Source organism: Ruditapes philippinarum, unplaced genomic scaffold, assembly GCF_026571515.1.
Source record: "Ruditapes philippinarum isolate M1 unplaced genomic scaffold, ASM2657151v2 ctg4635_1_1_1_1, whole genome shotgun sequence".
Classification (NCBI taxonomy): domain Eukaryota; kingdom Metazoa; phylum Mollusca; class Bivalvia; order Venerida; family Veneridae; genus Ruditapes; species Ruditapes philippinarum.
In genome coordinates this window covers 1-23,091 of record NW_026862326.1, presented here as the reverse complement: position 1 = coordinate 23,091, position 23,091 = coordinate 1, and the positions used below count along the sequence as shown (strand labels likewise).

Genomic DNA, 23,091 nt, shown 5'->3' with positions numbered 1-23,091 from the left:
GTTGTATGTTATTGTTATAAAATCTATTAATAGTAACAGTTTCTCCCAGAATCACGTGACTAAACGTTGTATGTTATTGTTATAAAATCTATTAATAGTAACAAATGACTGCATGATAAGACATCGTACAGGTAATTTGTGAATGGTTGGCAGCTGATAAAGTGCAAATCAAAGTAATTTTGTATGAAAAATTTCGGTATGACAGTAGGGGCCGGAATCGTATTGGATACAAAGAGAAAACTAATAAACCATCTTTGTGTTGATAGTTTATTGCACTGAAAGGTAATTAAACGTTAACTTTATCGTATGTAACGACAGGAATATTGATTTCAGCTAAATAATATATTTTTTCGATAGTGCATAAGAATAATTTTTTTATGCAGACACCACTTTTACAGTAGAATTGTATTGTTTTATGCAATAATTAAGCATATATATTTTCATAGTCACTTTGCAAATATTTTATGATCGGTAATAATTTTTCGGTAATTATCGGATGCTGAAGAAAACCATACGTATAACGGTATATGTATAAAATAGAATTACAAGTAGAATTATAATCATATCACTTGCTTTACAAGACTCAATGACAAGGTGTTAGATTTTAAGTTAGTTTCAAATTGAAGACTGTAGGTTCGATAAAGTGATTTTTTATGGTTTTTTTTATAATACTTTTTGTATTTTGCAAAACTTGACCGTTTATCAAAATTATGAAATAAAAAAGTGCTAGAAATGAAACACACGATTTATCAACTTATGTTTCATAAAGTTAAAAGATATAATAAAAATCAATTTATGAAAACTACAAACAGGATTTGTCCGAGATTCGAACCTGCGCCTACTACATGTAGGTTACAACTTCGTCATACTTACCACTAGGCCATCAAGCAGTATTAATTGATATAATTATACATGTAATTATACTTACAATAAAATCGTTAACAATAATAATAATAAGTTATGTAAGCAAACGAAACAGCTCCCGAAAATTATTGAGTCTCGGGTAAATATTGCCCAATAATACTTGCTTATTTAATAATGATAACAGTTTCTTGACAAAATTGCTAAGCAAGTTTGCTTGATGTTTTATTATAACATAACATACATTTATTGCATAAAACTCTCAGCAAGAAAGATATAATTGTGGCAAGTAAATGAAAACGTGTTTATGAATAAACATTACTCAACTTATTGTTCCTCTTTTTTTATACTCGAACCATTAAACTGATATTTTCTTTTATTTATGATAATACAATCATATTTCTATCCGGCGACTTGATGCTTTAGCATCAAAATCTCTACTTGTTCCATATATATGTTGTCAATTGCAAATGCTACCTGACATTATATAGTGCCTCATACATACATATATACATGTATGTATTGATTCCAATTCTTCAAACTTTGTGAATATCGCGCAGACATTTACACTATATATATGTGGTCATCAAAAATTTCTTTCAGAGTAATAATAAGGCAGGCAAAGTGTGACTATAGAATTAATATATATTTATATATTTTTTTATTAAATAATTTTTTTTTTTTTTTCTTTTTTTGGAACCATGTTTAAGGCCCCTGTATTTCAAGAAAAGTATACATGAAAACATGAAACATGAAAAGACTACAATATAAACAAGATAACTATAGAATTTACATTGATAGATAATTGATAATAAATATATGTCTTTTTGAAAATATAAGATATTTTATAAAGTTAAGAGGTTCATTTATTTATATAATTACCAGTACACAAGAAAAGGGGCAGAGAAAGTGGGGAAAAATTTCTCTGTATGGATTTTATTAAGATACCAAACAATCAATTACATTTATCCAGCAATTTTCAAGGTCTTCTTATGTATAATTGTGTAATGTAACAGGTCTTTCTATTTTAATCTGTTTTAAAACTTCCTTTTGAAGATATTAATGTCTGGAGTTTGTTTCTTTATTTTACTGGTATATATGTAATATTTTGAGAAGAGGAAAATATATGATGTTTTCTTACCTTTAGCATGAAAGACAGATGTAAAATTGTCATATGTTACATTTTAAATATTGCTATTTCGTTAAACCATTGTTTGAATAGATTACTCCAGAATATTTGCAATTGCACCATTTGCCACTCACAAAAAAGATGCTCTATAATTTTAGAATCCATACAGCAAAAATCACAGAGACTAAATTCTGTTAATTTACATTGAAGGAGAAACTTGTTTGTTGCAATGTTCCTATGTAAAACATTAAATTGTTGAAAGTTTTGTAAAATATTTTCTTTGCAGTATACAAAAAGTTTTTGTAAATATTTTGCCATTGAAATTCTGTTTGTGGAAATTGTTCTTCCCATTTTATTTGCAATTTTGTTTTTTGATTTTCGCACTGTCTCATTTGCTTTTGAATCTGTGTTAACTTTTGACTGATATTGGACATGTTTGTTTTTCTATGATATCAAAAGTGCTTTATTTCTGTCCACAAATTTAGTTTTACATTAGTACATATTGCCAAGTTCGGAAAATCAAAAAAAGGTCTTTTTGTACCTTCAAATCTATAGCTAGCGTCTTTTAAATCTATAGCTAACCTCTCTTTTAAATCCATAGCTAAGCTCTCTTCTAAATCTATAGCTAAATTAATCTCTCTTAAATCTCATAATAGCTAAACGCATTTTAATCTATGGCCAAAATCTTTTAAATTTATAGCTAAACTCTCTTTTAAATCTATAGCTGAACTCTTATTTAAATCTATAGCTGAACTCTTATTTAAATCTATAGCTAAACTCTTGAATCTATAGCTTAACTCTTTTAAATCTATAGCTATACACTATTAAATCTTTAGCTGAACTCTTTTAAACATATAGCTAAACTCGTTTAAACCTATAGCTTAACTCTTTTAAATCTTTAGCTACATGTATACACTATTAAATCTATAGCTTAACTCTTAAATATATAGTTAAGCTCTTTTAAATCTCTTTAAATCCATACCTAAATTTCTATTTAACCTATAGCTTAACTCTTTTTTTTTCATTCAATTGCTATACTCTATTAAATCTATAGCTAAAATCTTTGAAATATACAGCTTAACTCTTTAAAATATTTAGCTAAACTCTCTTTAACTTTTCACATTTCATTTATTAGATCCCCTGGCTGCCATATAAGGGCTTATTTCCAATATATTTTATACCTAAGATAAGATAAATATCTCATAATTTTATCATCTTCATGAAAACCTGATAAAATTCTTGTAAATTTTGGTGCTTTACTAGTACTGTCCTTCATATGTATAAAAGAATTTGACAATTTAACTTAATCAGCTTTTTATATTGATTTTTTGCATATTGTATGTATAATAACATGACAAATTAACAATGAACACTTCATTTCTTACTTCCTGTCTATATTAATAATCCTCAAACTCCTTGAACAAATAAACATGTGGCTACATAAAAATTGCAAATCATCAAATGGTTAATAAAATGATTAATAAATATTCATACATTATCTCTTTGTTCTATTTTTTTTTCATTCTATCAGATTGAAATTTTGTTTACTCATCTAACTGTAGAGGACTTGTGTGCAGCATTGCCGAAACCCGGTAATTAAATGAAATACAGTAGAACTTCGGTAAGTCAAAGTTGGAGGGACTTGCGTAAAAACTTCGACACATCGGGACTTCGACTCATGAATCGGTCTTCAAAAATACTTCATAACAAAAATTCAACCCGTGACTAGCCCTAATTATAAGATCTTTAACATAACCTATCTCGTGTTTTTCTTTCGTTCATTAATCTGATATTTTACATTATACAATGATAAATATGACATTTTAACTTTTCACGGCTAATGATTTGGACTCCCTGTTGACGTAAACAATGAAGTTACAAAAGGCGTAACAATACGAAAGGGCAATAACTAAACCAGCTTAAAGTAAATATTTGGCGTGTGATTATTACGCGACACCAGGTCACGGAAGTACTCAAATGATATTTCTTACTGTTTACATGTTCTTTCAAATACTGCTACGGCAATTAAAATAGTAATAATTAAAGCATTTTTTCACACATTTAAACGCATACAAAAGCTGTTTGAACACTCGGATGTGTAATTTACACCTGTCAGTAAAGTTGATCGGAAATCGTCTTCGCGGCCAGAAAAGGTGTGAAAATGTCTCGAGATCGAAGGTGTCAAAATAACCGAATATCTTCGACTTATTTGTGGTAAATTGTACTAGATTAATTCCATACGGACCACGAAAAAACTTAAACACATCGAAAAACTTGAAACATAAAATCTCGACTCATAGATATAGGTTTTTATAAGGAATATATAAGGGAAAAAATCGGGACTTTCATTTTACTTCGACACATCGAGAAAATCGACTTATCGAAGTTCGACTCATAGAAGTTCTACTGTAGTAATTATCACTTATGGCATTTCATCATTGAAACATAATTAAAAATCTGTAATTACGGTACTAGCTCATTGCAGTGTATCATTGAAACAAAACAAACTGCCATTTTCACTCATGGCAGTTTATCAGAGAATCAAAATGAAACAGTGTATTCACTCTTGACAGTTATCAGTTAATCAAAGAAATAATTATTCACTCATGGAAATTAATCAATGAAACAGATCAAACTACTTATTCACTCACTTATGAATATATATTTTCCCCCTATTTCATTTTCTTTTTTCTTCATTTACTTTTTTTTAATTCTTACCTAAAAAAAACCATGAAACCCTTAAAAGTATCTTATTGAAATTTGCTTTTTACAACATTAAATATGTAAAACTGAACTTTATTGATGTTGAAAGATTAAATTCCTCTTTTCAGCAAAACAATGTGAAATTTCCCTATCAAAGGGTCCCTGGGCTCAGTTCTTTATATACAAGTATAAGGTCATTATGACCCTACACTATATTTATTCATTAAAGTTTAAACAAAAATGAAACTAAAATGAAATACTATATTTACTAATGGCAATTTGTCATTGAAACAAAACAAACATGTCAATTAATCAATGAAACAAAAATGAAACTTTGTATTTACTCAAGGCAGTTTATCATTGAAATAAAATGAAATACTTATTTTACAGGTTGATATATTAAGTCAAATTTCTTACAAGACTGGGTATCTATTTCAATCAGCAGTTTTTTGCTATTTCTAGAAATAATTAAATGAAATATGATATCTTATTATTGACCTTTTGATATAATTTTGTGAAAATTTTAATTTGATTTTATGAAAAAAAACTTCTTTTTTTTCTACAAAACTGAATTTATGCAGTAAAAACTAAGCATTCATTTACTATAGAAAATCCCTGGAATTACTAGAATATACCCCTGGCTAATTACCTGTAAATAATTATAATATCTAAGCTCTGGTCATGAAAGGGTAAAATTACAAAATGCCCAATTAAAAAGTAAAATGACCAGAAAGAACAACAATATAAGAGGTCATTTCAGCCCTGACAGAAAATTCCTTGGGAAAATCCAGGCATGTAACACACAAATTTAGTTGTTTTTTTTTTTTAATGAATTATATAACAATAATTTATACTTTATTCAGAAATAAAACATTATACGTCCCTCATTTTGCATATCTAAATACATTATCACACAGAGAGTTGAAATATCTAAATTCCATTTATCAAACTTCATCACATAGCAAACAATGAAACCAATTATAAACAACAATGTGCTCTTTTCTGCAAAAATTTGAAAAAATATTTAATATTATATATGTCAAACTAAAAATGATCACAAATCATAATCAATATTTACAGAAAACATTGTTTTCTAGGGAGGACATGGATTTTTCACTAGCATAATAAATAGATTTTTATTAAGTGTATGTGAGTCCTGTGATCAACAGTATATTTCACTGAAAAGAGGGGCTATCTTGTTTGAAGACACGTTTTGGCCTGGAAGTAAAGCGTTAATCCTGTCCCATGGATACATGTATGCTACAAGGCGAGATAAATCTAGCTAAACCAAAGTAAATAGTTAAATATGTAATGTAATGTAGTGTAATGTAGTGCTCAGGCCAGAACATTATAAAGGTTGCTAAGCTGAGCTTCGTAGGCCGATTTAGTAGAAATGACTCTAGACTAGTCACTTCAGAGAGAAAGCTATGAGATACAAGGGAATCCGCGGGAACCAGTCCCTAGCTCTTATTGAAAAGACCCTTTGATTCTTTTACATGCCCAGTGTATAGCACTGATATATGCGAAGATTACCTGGGCTTCTTACCAGTACACATCCGGTTAGGTGGGAAACACTGACAGTGTCTCTGAAAAATCCCAAGGGTGTTACTCAGGATCGAACCTGGGACCTCGGGAGTGACATCCAGTGGTCTAACCAACTGAGCTAACTCTCAACCTCTATATATGCAGTCAAAAAAAGTATTATGCAATAGATCCTACAAATTCAGTTTTATCATTCTGCTTGACTACTTTGACATTCTTGTCGTTCATTCTAATACATGTATATAAAATCATATGTTTTAAACTCTTTTTTACTATTCTATATTAAGGTTTCAAAAAAACCCAGCCATTTATTGCTACAATTCTAATATGTTGAAATAAAGAAAAAAATGAAATAATTTATAATAAATATAAACTGAGGAAAGACCCTTTATTTATTTATCAGGAGGCAGCTTTCAAATAATGTACATTCTGGCATGTGCATTTGAATACTTTTGTCCTATTATTGTACCGGAAATAAATTTTAGTTTACATTCAAAACATCATGTGAAACTTGTTTGGGAAAATTACTTATTGTATATATACTTGACATAATATGATTAGATTTAATGATGTAAAGGTACCATGTATCAAGCATTTCTCCTTAAAACACTTAAAGAAAAAATAATTAGTGCCATTTCGTTTCAATGCATCTTGTAGTTGTTTCTTTTGACAGGCAAGAGAACAGTTCACAACCTCTTAAGAATAAGAGCATTAAAGTAGTTATTCTAAATTAATGTATAAACAATGCATTCTTTCGATCGAGAGAAAATTTATCATCATAAACTGATAGAATAGTGAATGAATGGGATAAAATTTTGTTCTTAAGAAAAAAGGAATAGGATTGTTTCAAGTCGTTGTTTTTTTTTTTCAAATTATTCTAAAGTTATATGGGCAAATATTTTGTACCAGCTTCAAGAAAGTTTTACAACAAATATTTACATATAAATATGCAGTTGTTCGGTAAAGTAACAGTTATTCTCCTCAGTGTATTTGCTTCGACGAGTTCAGCAAATGAATTTGATCGTCTAAAGTTAAGGGTAAAACATTTAGAAACTAGACTAAATACCGAGTTTACGTTTAGAGACGAGGATATTGCTGAAATTACAGGACGACTAGATGACATAGATAAAGTGTTAAATGCTACTATTGGAAAAGAACAGCCCATTCCTTCAGTTGCATCAAAAGCTGGCGACATTGATTTTGAAACAGTGGATACATTGAAAGAGGATTTCACTAGACTTAGGTCAGCCTTCACAGAAGAAAAAACTGAGATTGTAAGATTACGACGGGAAATTCCAAAGATTGAAAACAATTTGATATCCCTCAATAAAGATGTTAAAGATTATTGCGAAGTTGCTGTTAATAACACTGATCATTTATTAACCCGCTTTGAAAAGGTCCAAAATGTGCACAAAGACAAAATAACACCTGAAATTAAAGCTCTGGAAAGTATGGCTGAACAGGTACAACTAAACACTAAACAAATTGAAAACATTGAAACACTTGTTACTGTTTTATTAAAGCACAGTGGTTACTCATTCTGGAATTCTCCCTGTAGTTTGTTAAGAAAAATTAATCAGAATGAAAATAAAATTTACAATCATCCAAAAGGTTTTGAAATTTATTGTGACCAAACTACAGACGGTGGGGGCTGGGTAGTATTTCAAAGTTCGGGGATCCTCTATCGTATTGGTATAAGTAATTTGAATGTTTATGTTTTTACCTGTCACATAGTATTGATCTTATAAATACATGTTTTATAGAAATGTAATAAGATTGGTAATACAAGATTATCTGAGTTTTTGTGTGATCGACATGATTGTATATACAAGCAACATGTAGACTATCTAGTATACAGTACAGTGTTGTATTTTTTGTATAACCTGATTGATAATTGAAACCGATGTTACTATTGTTACTATACATGATGATTGATAAGTATGTATATGTGAAAGTATTTAAATGTATATGTTTTTACTTATCAAATAGTATAAATTGGGAGTTTAAATCGTATAAGATTGTTATGTATAATCGTCAAAGTTAAACATGTAAATTTTATTCATTATGTAGAAGTGAGTTGTGTAAGTAGCGTGAATGAATGTGAAAGCATTGATACCTATCAACTATTCATAAATATTGATTATGCTCATCTTTTTTGAAAAATCCTTTACTTTTTTTGTACCTATTAATTTCGACTTTTTTATTTTTGTCCACTTAATGACAAGTGAAATTAGTATCAATATTTTATGGTATGGTTTAAAAACGCATTTTGGAAGATATTCATTTCTACAATTTCAATGGAAACGGTAATTTCGTCATTAAATGTTAGAGGATTAGGAAATAAACAAAAAAGACAACAACTTTTTGAATGGTTAGACTCTCAACCATGTTCTATATATATGTTGCAAGAAACACATTCTAATAATTATTATTCCGAAATCTGGAAAAAAGAATGGAAAGGTGAATCATATTTTAGTGGAAATAAAACAAATAAGGAAGGAGTAGCAATTCTTATAAAAAAAGATAGTAACATCAAAATAGTAAATACAAATGAGTTAATCATTGGTAGATTAATATCAATTGACATAACTATAAACGAAAGAGAATTTACTTTATTAAATATATATGGTCCTAATGATGATAATATCAGTTTATTTGCAACATTAGAAACATTTCTTTTACAGAATAATGACAAAAGCATAATCGCCGGTGGCGATTTTAAATACAGTAATAGATACAAAAATAGATAAAAAAAATGGACGATATGATACTCATAAAAAATGTAGAGAAAATATAAAATCATTAATAGTCTCATGTAAATTAGTCGATATTTGGCGAATACACCATCCCGATAAAAGGCAATATACGTGGCGTTCAAATGGTAAACCATGCATATTCTGTCGACTAGACTACTTTCTTATATCAGAGAACCTCACTAATATAATTACAAAATCAATAATTACTCCGGGATATAAAACCGACCATTCATTAGTAAAACTTTTCATTGATAATAAAGTGATGGAAAAGGGACCAGGCTATTTTAAACTGAATAATTCAATATTGACAGATAAAGAATATCAGACGGTAGTGAAAAATACAATTAAAATGTTGGTAGAAATTAATAAAAACAGTAACCCTAACACATTATGGGAAATAATAAAAGGCGGAATACAAAATGAAACAATAAAGTATGCAAGCAATAAAAAGAAAAAAGAAAAAAAACGAAGAACATAATCTAATAAACGACATTCAAAAACTCGAAAACAAACTGTCAGTTCAAACAGATGATAGAGTCAATGAAGAGCTAAAATCAAAAAAGTTGGACTTAGAAACATTGTATGATAAAAAAATAAATGGTCAAATATTAAGGGCAAAAGCTATTCATATTGAACACAATGAAAAAAACAGTAAATACTTCGCAAATCTCGAGAAAAAACATGCTGAAAAGAAAATTTTACATAAACTTATTAAAGAAACAAAAGAAATAACTGACAGAGAAGAAATTCTTTGTGAAGAAAGACTATTCTATGAAGATTTGTACAAAATAAAATATTCTGAAGCTCCAGAAATAGATTTTTTAAATATATATATAAAAACTTTAACTGAAGTTGAAAAAGACAGTTGTGAAGGAATTTTAAATGCACATGAAATAAATATAGCTTTAAAAGAAATGCAAAACGATAAAAGCCCAGGCTCTGATGGCTTGACAGTAGAGTTTTATAAAATGTTTTGGGACGACTTAAAAGAATATTTCATAAAATCAATTAATCATTCTTTTGTAATAGGTAACTTAACTACACTTCAAAGGCAAGGAATTATATCACTTATACCAAAACCAGACAAGGATCTCACAAATTTATCCAACTGGAGACCAATAAGTTTATTAAATGTTGACTATAAAATTGCCACAAAAACAATTTCTAACCGATTAAAAAAATTTTTACCTTCGATCATAAGTTTTAATCAATCTGGATTTATGAAAAACAGATACATTGGGGAAAACGTTAGACTTATTTTTGAAGTTATTGAACTATTAAAAGAAAGAAATAAACCAGGTTTGTTATTTTTTGCTGATTTTGAAAAGGCATTTGATAGTCTTAGCCACAATTTTATTATATCTGCATTGAGAAAATTTAATTTTGGAAATGATTTAATTCAGTGGGTGAAACTCTTTTACACGAATATTACTAGTATAATAGTCAATAACGGCCATTTTTCAGAAACTTTTAATATAGAGAGAGGTGTGAGACAAGGATGTCCATTATCATCGTCCTTATTTATTATTTGTCTTGAAATATTGTCAAATTACATAGAAAATGATTGCGATATCAAGGGAATATATATTGAAGGAAAAGAAATTAAACAAACTTTTTTTGCTGATGATGCATCTTTTATAAATGATGGTACACAAATGTCTTTTGAACGACTCGTCTATGTCTTAAAAAATTTAGTCTTATATCAGGTCTTAATCTGAATACTAGAAAATCAACAATATTAAGAATTGGATCACTTCGTAATACAAATACAATTTATTGTAAAAAATACAATTTTAAATGGTCATCAGAATCAGCAAAAACATTAGGAGTTACTTTTTCAACAGATAACACAAATATATTAAAAACTAATCTTGAACCAAAACTTGAGGATTTCTACAACTGCTTGAAAACAATGGCAACATAGAAAATTAACTTTGATGGGTAAGGTAACTGTTATCAAGACATTTGCACTACCAAAAATAATATATCCTTTTGCGGTGTTAGAAAACCCGCCAGAATCAAAAATCAAGGAAATTGAAAATGCAATATTTCATTTCATTTGGGAAGGAAAACCAGACAAAATTAAACGAAATATTATAAAGCAAAATTTTGAGAATGGGGGACTTAAACTTACAGACATATCATATTTTTTAAAATCGTTAAAAGCAAGTTGGATCAAAAGATACTTAGATAAGAAAATCATAGCTTATGGAAATTATTTGTTAAGAATAAATTATTAAAGTATGGAAATGAACTTATTTTTGAATGTAACATTTCAAAACAAGATGCTGATAATCTATTTCCACACAAAAGTTTTATAAATAATATGCTAAATGCATGGATTGAAATAAAAAGTACAGACTTAACAAAAAATATCTCTTATAAAGACATTATTTGGAATAACTCAGATATAAAAATAGATGGTAAACTTGTATTTTATGAAAACTGGTTTATTAAAAGAATTAAATTCGTACAACACTTATTTGATTACAGAACAGGAAAGTTTTATAATTTCGAAGAATTTAAATATTTGTATGACATCAATAATACAGATTTCTTAAAGTATTATATGCTTATTGGAAATATATCTGACACTCTTATCAACAAGTTAAAAAATGCTGAAATTAACACTGTTTTCTCGCAACCTTTTATACAAAATGTTATACAATCCAAATCTGTGAATAAACTTTTATATGATTTGCAAATGAAAAACGGAAAATGTCAAGGGAAAAAAAGTAATGAAACTAAATGGGAAGAAAATATACAAAAGCATATTGACTGGAAAAAGATATATCAACTGCCTTATAAGAGCACATTAGATGTCACATTAAGAAATTTCCAGTTTAAATTCCTCCATAGAATTATACCGACTTATACTTTTCTCTTCTGACACAAATTTGTGCGATTTTTGTCATAATAGCATTGAAAATATTGACCACCTCTTCTGGGAATGTACGAAAATACAAACTATTTTGTCAATGCTACACACATGGCTAAACTCAATTGGAATTATGTTTAATCTTTCGAAAGAAATATTATTCTTTGGAGAACTTAAAATTAATCTGCATAGTAACATGATTAATTTCATTCTCATTCTAATGAAATATTACATTTTTAAGACAAAATATCAAAAATAAACACCAAGATTTATTTGAAATATTTAGGAAAATTGTATACAGTAGAATACAAATAGAAGAACAAATTGCATTATCTAAAGATAAATTGGAAGCGCATAAGACAAAATGGAATATCCTCTGTAACATAAGAATAGTCGAGTAAATCGATAGTAAAACGATGCAAAAAACCAAATTTATAAAAAAAAAACTAATAAGATTTGTACTAATCATTATACAAAAAAGGGACAAAAAGATTTTTCAGTATGAGAGAGCGTGTGTGAGTGCCTGTGTATGTATGTGTATATGCGTGTGTGCGTGTGTGCATATGTGTATGTGTATTTGTGTATGTATCTGTGTGAGATTGTGTTGTGTGTATGTTTTACATTACTGTTAGAATTGAATAATTATTATAATGGAATATATTATGTTGAATACATGTAACAACAGTATGTTAACTGGAATGTTTTTTGTAATTCATATATGAAAGAACATAATAAATGAAAAAAAAAAAAGGATTTCAAAGAAGACTAAATGGTACAACAGATTTTTATCGAAACTGGGCTGATTATAAAAACGGCTTTGGTGACCTGAATGGTGAGTTCTGGATCGGCAATGAACATTTGAGTCTACTGACATCTGATGGCGGACATGAACTGAGAATAGATATGGAAGATTTTGAGGGAAACAGTGCATATGCCAAGTATAGTAAGTTCAAGGTATATCAAGAAGAAGACAATTACAAACTGGAGGTGAGTGGATACAGTGGAACTGCTGGAGATTCTCTTAAATATCATAATGGAATGATGTTCTCAACATATGATAGAGATCAGGATACATGGGCGCGCAATTGTGCGGAACGTTGGCATGGTGCATGGTGGTATAAGGATTGCCACCATTCCAATCTAAATGGACAGTATTATAACCAGCCTGGCAAACTAGATGGTACTGGAATTAACTGGCGGCATTGGAAGAATAATAACTACTGTTTGAAAAAAGTAGAAATGAAATTCCGTTAAGACGATAAACTGAGATATTATCACAGTTATAAAGTTTATAAAATAATATGTTTGTAGTATTTTGTTATGTAAACTTTAAAGAAATATTTCTTGCGATAGCTTATCAAGAAAAAAGACTGCACACATGCATAGTGGAATCACTGTCAGGTTGACTTATTCCATATATACGTTGTCAATTGCAAATGCTACCTGACATTATATAGTGCCTCATACGTACATGTATATGTATTGATTCCAATTCTTCAAACTTTGTGATAATCCCACAGAATGTTATGCTATCTATATGTGCTATCTTAAATTACTTTCAAAGTAATGATAAGGCAGGCAAAGTGTGACTATAGAATATTTTATATATATTTTTTTTATAATTTTTTTTTTTTTTTTTTTTTTTTGGAACCACGTTTAAGGCCCCTGTATACATGAAAACATGAAACATGAAAAGAATACAATACAAACAAGATAACTATAGCATTTAAATTGATACATAGGTAATTAATAATGGATATACGATGTATGATGTTTAAGTCAGGTTTTTTTGAAGATATAAGATATTTTATAAAGGTAAGAGGTTCATTTATATATATTGTATATAATTACACAAGAAAATGGGCAAAAAGTGTGAAAACAAGAGGGCCATGATGGCCCTGAGGTTGCTCACCTGTATATAGGCCCCCCCCCCAGCTCCACCCCCCCCCCCAAACGTTGCAGGGCCAATTTAACCCAAGGGCTTTTATTTGCACAAACTTGGTAGACACCCATAAGAAGATGTTTCATGCTAAACATCTAAGCTCTAGCTCATTGGGCTTTTTAAAAGAAGATTTTTTTTAAGTTGTTACTATACACATTTAGTTAAAAACAATGACACCCCTGGGGCCGGGCAAGTTTTGACCCCAGGGCTTTTATTTGAACAAACTTTGTAGACACTTACTAGAAGATGTTTCATGCTTAATATCTAAACTTTAGCTATTTGGGTTTTTTCAAAGAAGATTTTAAGTTTTTGCTATACACATATAAAGAAAATCAATGACCCCCGGGGCGGGGCCAATTTAGACCCCAAGTCTTTTATTTGAACAAACTTTGTAGACACTCACTAAAAGATGTTTCATGCTTAATATCTTAACTCTAGCTATTTGGGTTTTTTCAAAGAAGATTTTTTAAGTTTTTGCTATACACATATAAGGAAAATCAATGACCCCCAGGGCGGTGCCAATTTTGACCCCAGGGCTTTTATTTGAACAAACTTGGTAGACACCTATTAGAACATGTTTGATGCTAAATATCTTAGCCATAGCTCTTTGAGTTCTTTAAAAGAAGATTTTTTAAGTTTTACTATATGCATATAGGGAAAATCAATGACCCCCCGGGGCGGGACCAATTTTGACCCCAGGGCTTTTATTTGAACAAACTTGGTAGACACTTATTAGAACATGTTTCATGCTAAATATCTTAGCTCTAACTCTTTTGGTTCTTTAAAAGAAGATTTTTTAAGTTTTTACTATATGCATATAGGGAAAATCAATGACCCCCTGGGGCAAGGCCAATTTTGACCCCAGGGCTTTTATTTGAACAAACTTGGTAGACACCTATTAGAACATGTTTGATGCTCAATATCTTAGCCATAGCTCTTTGAGTTCTTTAAAAGAAGATTTTTTAAGTTTTTACTATATGCATATAGGGAAAATCAATGACCCCCGGGGCGGGGCCAATTTTGACCCCAGGGCTTTTATTTGAACAAACTTGGTAAACACCCATTAGAACATGTTTCATGCTAAATATCTTAGCTCTAGCTCTTTGGGTTCTTTAAAAGAAGATTTTTTAAGTTTTTACTATATGCATATAGGGAAAATCAATGACCCCCCGGGGCGGGGCCAATATTGACCCCAGGGGTTTTATTTGAACAAACTTGGTAGACACTCACTAGAAGATGTTTCATGCCAAATATCTAAGCTCTAGCTCTTATGGTTTTTTAAAAGAAGATTTTTAAAGTTTTTTCTTTCGGTTGCCATGGCAACCAGAGTTCTGCATGGAATTAAATTCTTTGAACAATTTTTAAAGGTGACCACCAAAGGAACATTCCTGTGAAGTTTGGATGAAATTGGCTTAGTGATTTATGAGGAGATGTCATTTAAAGTAAAAGTTTACGGACGGACCACGGACGGACGGACGCCGGACGCCGGACGAAAAGCGATCACAAAAGCTCACCCTGTCTCTTTGTGACAGATGAGCTAAAAAGAGTTGTATATAAAAGTTATATATACTCTATATTACTGCCATTGGAACTTCCAGCATCAGACATCTGTTTTGCTTTTAAAGTAGTCTGGAAATTTGTCATTGTATCATGGAATTGTCGTCTGTCACGAGCCTGTAAAATATACACGTTGAAATGTTGAAAGGTTTAGCTTAAAACAAATCTCCAACATTACACAGAAAATGTATGATGAACAAATACTTATAACATAAGTTAAAAGATGGTAAATTTCTTTCTTTTTATATCTTTTATATCACTTTTGAAGTGACCGACTTTCTATCTTTACTGGTGGAGGCAGACCTCAAGTGTCTCCTTGTGCTTTATTTCAGGTACAAATGTACATCTGAGTAGAACCACCGATGTTCCATAAGCTAGCTGGATGAAAGAATCCAAAGACACTAACTCAAACCTATAGTGGTGTGAGGCAAGTGGTTTGAAGTCAACGACCTTAACCAGTTAATCAGTCTGTGTTTAATTCAGAAATTTCTGTGCATATCCCTAAGCAGTGGTAACAAACATTTACCTTTCCTGTGTTTAATTCAGTAATTTCAGTGAGTATCTGTTTACGAGATTCTACATGGGAAATGCCTAACTCTGAGAGATCATCATCAGTCAATGTGAGGAAAGCCTCCATATCAACCTGAAACAAAACATATAAATATACAAGATTAGAGCAGAAATCTAACAGCATGCAGGAAGTTTCCATAAAAAAAACAGTTAACATATTTCATCATAATGCTTGATTTTTACTTAATACTTTGATCATTGGTTTAGTTTAGACATATTTGTTTAAGCTTGAATGCGAAACAAGTTCTTGCGACTTATATTAATCACTTTCGATTCCCCTTCCTGGAACACACCAGTACTGGTGTCATATGAAGAAACATGGTTGTGACCCAATTAGGGCTGAAACACATGATCCTTGGGTTGACAAGCACTAGGCCACCACTCCCCTTTGATCATTGGTATCCTATCACACAGACACATGATCTGGACAAAATCTTAGTGTTCTCAAATAGAACCACTTGTTCAATACTACTATACTCAGTAAATATTTGTAAAAGGAGCCTGGATAATGCAGAATTTCACTAGTTCAAAAATGACAATAATTCTGTCCAAAACCAGGTTTGACTTATAGGCCTTGGATAGTGATATCCTATTATGTTGTCAAATATATGTGTGAAGTTATTCCCTTCAGGGTTTTTTAATGGAGCTACCAATTTGCAAGCAAAAATTTAAGCAAAGTGTGACCCTTATGCCTTGTTGAGTACAAAGCTCTCCTTATTCATTAAATAGTGATTATTCGTTGATCATGTTGATGGTTATCGGGGCTTTGCGAATATTTCTTTTATCATGTTTTTTAATTTAAAAATATGTAGCTGATAAATTCTTTAACAAAATATTCAATCATCATATTGAGATGACTGCTTATAATGATTTTATAGCCTTGTCTACGAACTTTCCAAACAGCCCCCGTATATCTTTTTGTATTCATTTTTTTTTTTTTGGAATAAGTTATTTCAAGAGATTCCCTCTGAACAAAAATTATTTTCAAAGAAACAACAACATCAAAGCAGACTGAGGGTTGAAAATTTTATGCTTCTAATTTGGGAAAAAAACATGTTTTGGCATTAGAAATGCCAGCTTTTTATGTAAATAAGGGGAAAAAACGACCTGGATACAGGTAGAAAAGTTATTCAATACATTGTAAGATGTATGTGTAGTAAAATACACATAAAAGAAATACCATAAAATGAACACTTAAGTGAGTTTTGTTTCTGGTTCATCATAAATCTAATAAATTTATCAATAATACAGGAACTTGCAAGTATTTCCAAATAATGAGTTATTATATAAAAGTATTCCCTCCAAAATATATTTCAAGTTATCTATAGACCCTTTCATTTAAGACCGTATTCAAGTTGCCGCCCTTGGATGACGTCATTGGGGGATACGGCGGACAATGCCGATACGTTTAAGTACAATACTAGAGGGATATGAAGATCTTAATCCTTTCTCTTTTAAGAATTGGCAAATTAAAATTGCCAAAATTTTGTGTAACTGAATAAGGTATTTCATAAAAAGGATGGTGAAATGAATAAATATTTTTACTATATAATATGGTTAACGATTTGTTTTAATAGTAGACCAAATTCCTGGGTAACTGATCATGATTACCATTTTCGTTAGATTCTTAATAATGAAAATTTTACCAGGCAGTTAAATCGTACTAACTTGCTAATACCAGAGATAAAGATAATGTACCTATGTCTCTGCTAGTATACAATACCCAAAAGATATTTTGAGTTTCAAAAACAAAAGGATTCTGTAGTTTCGAAAAACGGCTGCGTAATAATTAATTGCAAGATACTGGTTTATTAAAAATCATTTGATTTAAGCATTACTAAGACAAAGAAAAGAAAACAATATAAATCTATGTAATTTCCAAAAAAAATGTAAAGGCATAAAAAGTAAAAATTCTTTTGAATCTACATGACTGTATACTATTTGTGTCGGCAAAGAATGCACTCTCAAAAAATCGTACATCACACCAATATATTTAAGCTGGTAAAGTAATATTTTCAACTTGATACTTTTTAATTCATACTCTGCTTATCAAATATTTTAAAAAATCACAAAAAAAACCAACAAAAACAAGTTGTGAAACACGTTCACAGAAATTCGTTATTAACTGAATTATAATTTTACGTATTTTTGACTGTGCCAGTTGGTAGGACTCTGGATCGAGTATCAAATCAGTAAGGCATGACCAATAAAGTCCCTAGGATGATCCATAACAAAATTCGGACCATAAATATTTTGACAACTAACAAAAGTGACGTAATCTGATGTAATGTTATAACTAAAATGCACCCTAGTGATTTATGATATCACAGCGAAGTGCCGCTTGTATAAACAACATATGTACCCTGTTAATTAATATGTTACAGCCCAGTGGCGATTATATTTCCACATCTATTTATCTATGAATAAGAACTCTTCACTGACTGTTATCGCTTAAATGAAAAGGTCTATTAAAATAAATTTGCTAACCTCTTGCTCTTCAAATATAGGGTGATATTTTTCTAAGGAAAGTTTCTTCAGTATACCAGATAACTCATCTGAAAAAGAATAACAAATTAAAATCATAACTTATAATATATAAATTTAGAACTGCTCAAGCCAGTGCTAGGGGGCGGTGAGGGATATTGCACTTTTCAATATCCCTCATGTACAGACTCAATCAAACTGAGTTGGTAATTTTCATGTAATTTTGTTGTGATTAATGCTTCCGAGATGACACTTCTTCCAGACTTTTTATACTTATTGTGTAATATTATTGCAATTACATTTATATTTAGTAAAGTACACAAGATGAATGTATAATATTATTTGTTGTTTTTACCTAAAAACTTTGAACATTGTCATAAAGAATCTAAAATCTAAACATCTTCCAGTTAAACAAATTGAAAAAAAAGTAGGTGTATGTGTTTTTTGTTGTTTTTTTTTTAAACTCAAGATTAAACAAGAGGGCCATGATGGCCCTAAGGTCGCTCACCTGTATATAGGCCCCTTAACCCCCGACCCCCCCAACGTTGCAGGGCCAATTTAACCCAAGGGCTTTTATTTGCACAAACTCGGTAGACACCCATAAGAAGATGTTTCATGCTAAACATCTAAGCTCTAGCTCATTGGGCTTTTTGAAAGAAGATTTTTTTAAAGTTTTTACTATATGCATATAGTTAAAAACAATGACACCCCTGGGGCCGGGCCAGTTTTAACCCCAGGGCTTTTATTTGAACAAACTTTGTAGACACTTACTAGAAGATGTTTCATGCTTAATATCTAAACTCTAGCTATTTGGGTTTTTTCAAAGAAGATTTTTAAGTTTTTGCTATACACATATAAAGAAAATCAATGACCCCCGGGGCGGGGCCAATTTTGACCCCAGGTCTTTTATTAGAACAAACTTGGTAGACACTCACTAAAAGATGTTTCATGCTTAATATCTTAACTCTAGCTATTTGGTTTTTTCAAAGAAGATTTTTTAAGTTTTTGCTATATACATATAAGGAAAATCAATGACCCCCGGGGCGGTGCCAATTTTGACCCCAGGGCTTTTATTTGAACAAACTTTGTAGACACCTATTAGAACATGTTTCATGCTAAATATCTTAGCCATAGCTCTTTGAGTTCTTTTAAAGAAGATTTTTTAAGTTTTTACTATATGCATATAGGGAAAATCAATGATCCCCCGGGGCGGGGCAAATTTTGACCCCAGGGCTTTTATTTGAACAACCTTAGTAGACACTTATTAGACCATGTTTCATGCTAAATATCTTAGCTTTAACTCTTTTGGTTCTTTAAAAGAAGATTTTTTAAGTTTTTACTATATGCATATAGGAAAAATCAATGACCCCCTGGGGTGGGGCCAATTTTGACCCCAGGGCTTTTACTTGAACAAACTTGGTAGACACCTATTAGAACATGTTTGATGCTCAATATCTTAGCCGTAGCTCTTTGAGTTCTTTAAAAGAAGATTTTTTAAGTTTTTACTATATGCATATAGGGAAAATCAATGACCCCCCGGAGCGGGGCCAATTTTGACCCCAGGGCTTTTATTTGAACAAACTTGGTAGACACCCATTAGAACATGTTTCATGCTAAATATCTTAGCTCTAGCTCTTTTCGTTCTTTAAAAGAAGATTTCTAAAGTTTTTATATAGGGAAAATCAATGATCCCCCGGGGCAGTGCCAATTTTGACCCCAGGGCTTTTATTTGAACAAACTTGGTCGACACTTATTAGAACATGTTTCATGCTAAAAATCTTAGCTCTAGCTCTTTTGGTTCTTTAAAAGAAGATTTTTTAAGTTTTTACTATATGCATATAGGGAAAATCAATGACCCCCCTGGGGCGGTGCCAATTTTGACCCCAGGGCTTTTATTTGAACAAACTTGGTAGACACCTATTAGAACATGTTTGATGCTAAATATCTTAGCCATAGCTCTTTGAGTTCTTTAAAAGAAGATATTTTAAGTTTTTACTATATGCATATAGGGAAAATCTATGACCCCCGGGGCGGGGGCCAATTTTGACCCCAGGGCTTTTATTTGAACAAACTTGGTAGACACCCATTAGAACATGTTTCATGCTAAATATCTTAGCTGTAGCTCTTTGGGTTCTTTAAAAGAAGATTTTTTAAGTTTTTACTATATGTATATAGGGAAAATCAATGACCCCCCCCCCCCGGCGGGGCCAATTTTGACCCCAGGGCTTTTATTTGAACAAACTTGGTAGACACTCACTAGAAGATGTTTCATGCCAAATATCTAAGCTCTAGCTCTTATGGTTTTTTAAAAGAAGATTTTTTAAGTTTTTACTATATGCATATAGGGAAAATCAATGACCCCCCGGGGCAGGGCCAATTTTGACCCAAAGGCTTTTATTTGAACAAACTTGGTCGACACTTATTAGAACATGTTTCATGCTAAATATCTTAGCTTTAACTCTTTTGGTTCTTTAAAAAAAAATTTTTTAAGTTTTTACTATATGCATATAGGGAAAATCAATGACCCCCCTGGGGCGGGGCCAATTTTGACCCCAGGGCTTTTATTTGAACAAACTTGGTAGACACCTATTAGAACATGTTTGATGCTAAATATCTTAGCCATAGCTCTTTGAGTTCTTTAAAAGAAGATTCTTAAGTTTTTACTATATGCATATAGGGAAAATCAATGACCCCCCCAGGGCGGGGCCAATTTTCACCCCAGGTCTTTTATTAGAACAAACTTGGTAGACACTCACTAAAAGATGTTTCATGCTTAATATCTTAACTCTAGCTATTTGGTTTTTTCAAAGAAGATTTTTAAGTTTTTGCTATACACATATAAAGAAAATCAATGACCCCCGGGGCGGGGCCAATTTTGACCCCAGGTCTTTTATTAGAACAAACTTGGTAGACACTCACTAAAAGATGTTTCATGCTTAATATCTTAACTCTAGCTATTTGGTTTTTTCAAAGAAGATTTTTTAAGTTTTTGCTATATACATATAAGGAAAATCAATGACCCCCGGGGCGGTGCCAATTTTGACCCCAGGGCTTTTATTTGAACAAACTTTGTAGACACCTATTAGAACATGTTTCATGCTAAATATCTTAGCCATAGCTCTTTGAGTTCTTTTAAAGAAGATTTTTTAAGTTTTTACTATATGCATATAGGGAAAATCAATGATCCCCCGGGGCGGGGCAAATTTTGACCCCAGGGCTTTTATTTGAACAACCTTAGTAGACACTTATTAGACCATGTTTCATGCTAAATATCTTAGCTTTAACTCTTTTGGTTCTTTAAAAGAAGATTTTTTAAGTTTTTACTATATGCATATAGGAAAAATCAATGACCCCCTGGGGTGGGGCCAATTTTGACCCCAGGGCTTTTACTTGAACAAACTTGGTAGACACCTATTAGAACATGTTTGATGCTCAATATCTTAGCCTTAGCTCTTTGAGTTCTTTAAAAGAAGATTTTTTAAGTTTTTACTATATGCATATAGGGAAAATCAATGAACCCCCGGAGCGGGGCCAATTTTGACCCCAGGGCTTTTATTTGAACAAACTTGGTAGACACCCATTAGAACATGTTTCATGCTAAATATCTTAGCTCTAGCTCTTTTCGTTCTTTAAAAGAAGATTTCTAAAGTTTTTACTATATGCATATAGGGAAAATCAATGATCCCCCGGGGCAGTGCCAATTTTGACCCCAGGGCTTTTATTTGAACAAACTTGGTCGACACTTATTAGAACATGTTTCATGCTAAAAATCTTAGCTCTAGCTCTTTTGGTTCTTTAAAAGAAGATTTTTTAAGTTTTTACTATATGCATATAGGGAAAATCAATGACCCCCCTGGGGCGGGGCCAATTTTGACCCCAGGGCTTTTATTTGAACAAACTTGGTAGACACCTATTAGTACATGTTTGATGCTAAATATCTTAGCCATAGCTCTTTGAGTTCTTTAAAAGAAGATATTTTAAGTTTTTACTATATGCATATAGGGAAAATCTATGACCCCCGGGGCGGGGGCCAATTTTGACCCCAGGGCTTTTATTTGAACAAACTTGGTAGACACCCATTAGAAAACATGTTTCATGCTAAATATCTTAGCTGTAGCTCTTTGGGTTCTTTAAAAGAAGATTTTTTAAGTTTTTACTATATGTATATAGGGAAAATCAATGACCCCCCCCCCGGCGGGGCCAATTTTGACCCCAGGGCTTTTATTTGAACAAACTTGGTAGACACTCACTAGAAGATGTTTCATGCCAAATATCTAAGCTCTAGCTCTTATGGTTTTTTAAAAGAAGATTTTTTAAGTTTTTACTATATGCATATAGGGGAAAATCAATGACCCCCCGGGGCAGGGCCAATTTTGACCCAAAGGCTTTTATTTGAACAAAACTTGGTCGACACTTATTAGAACATGTTTCATGCTAAATATCTTAGCTTTAAACTCTTTTGGTTCTTTAAAAAAAAATTTTTTTAAGTTTTTACTATATGCATATAGGGAAAATCAATGACCCCCCTGGGGCGGGGGCCAATTTTGACCCCAGGGCTTTTATTTGAACAAACTTGGTAGACACCTATTAGAACATGTTTGATGCTAAATATCTTAGCCCCATAGCTCTTTGAGTTCTTTAAAAGAAGATTCTTAAGTTTTTACTATAT

General features: G+C 31.2%; 2 protein-coding genes across 2 annotated transcripts in view; one reads left to right on the top strand and one right to left on the bottom strand.

The window, feature by feature from the left end:
• LOC132718651 (ankyrin repeat and SAM domain-containing protein 6-like) overlaps positions 1-18,493 on the bottom strand; it is a gene marked incomplete at its 5' end in the record, with an annotated part of 40,203 nt that extends 21,710 nt beyond the window's left edge. The window contains 3 exons of the mRNA XM_060702367.1: positions 15,382-15,485; positions 15,895-16,011; positions 18,426-18,493. Of these exons, the coding sequence (XP_060558350.1) occupies positions 15,382-15,485; positions 15,895-16,011; positions 18,426-18,493 (289 nt within the window). The remainder of the gene's footprint in view (positions 1-15,381; positions 15,486-15,894; positions 16,012-18,425) is intronic.
• Positions 12,590-13,461, top strand: LOC132718652 (ficolin-2-like). Its single transcript, XM_060702368.1, has one exon. It carries the CDS (start codon positions 12,605-12,607, stop codon positions 13,121-13,123), a length of 519 nt encoding a protein of 172 aa, XP_060558351.1. The 5' UTR covers positions 12,590-12,604; the 3' UTR covers positions 13,124-13,461.
• Positions 18,494-23,091: the final 4,598 nt, after the last annotated feature.

Excerpts from the sequence above, each read along its gene's own strand:
- LOC132718652 (XM_060702368.1), top strand. The coding sequence starts at position 12,605 with ATGAAAAAAAAAAAAGGATTTCAAAGAAGACTAAATGGTACAACAGAT.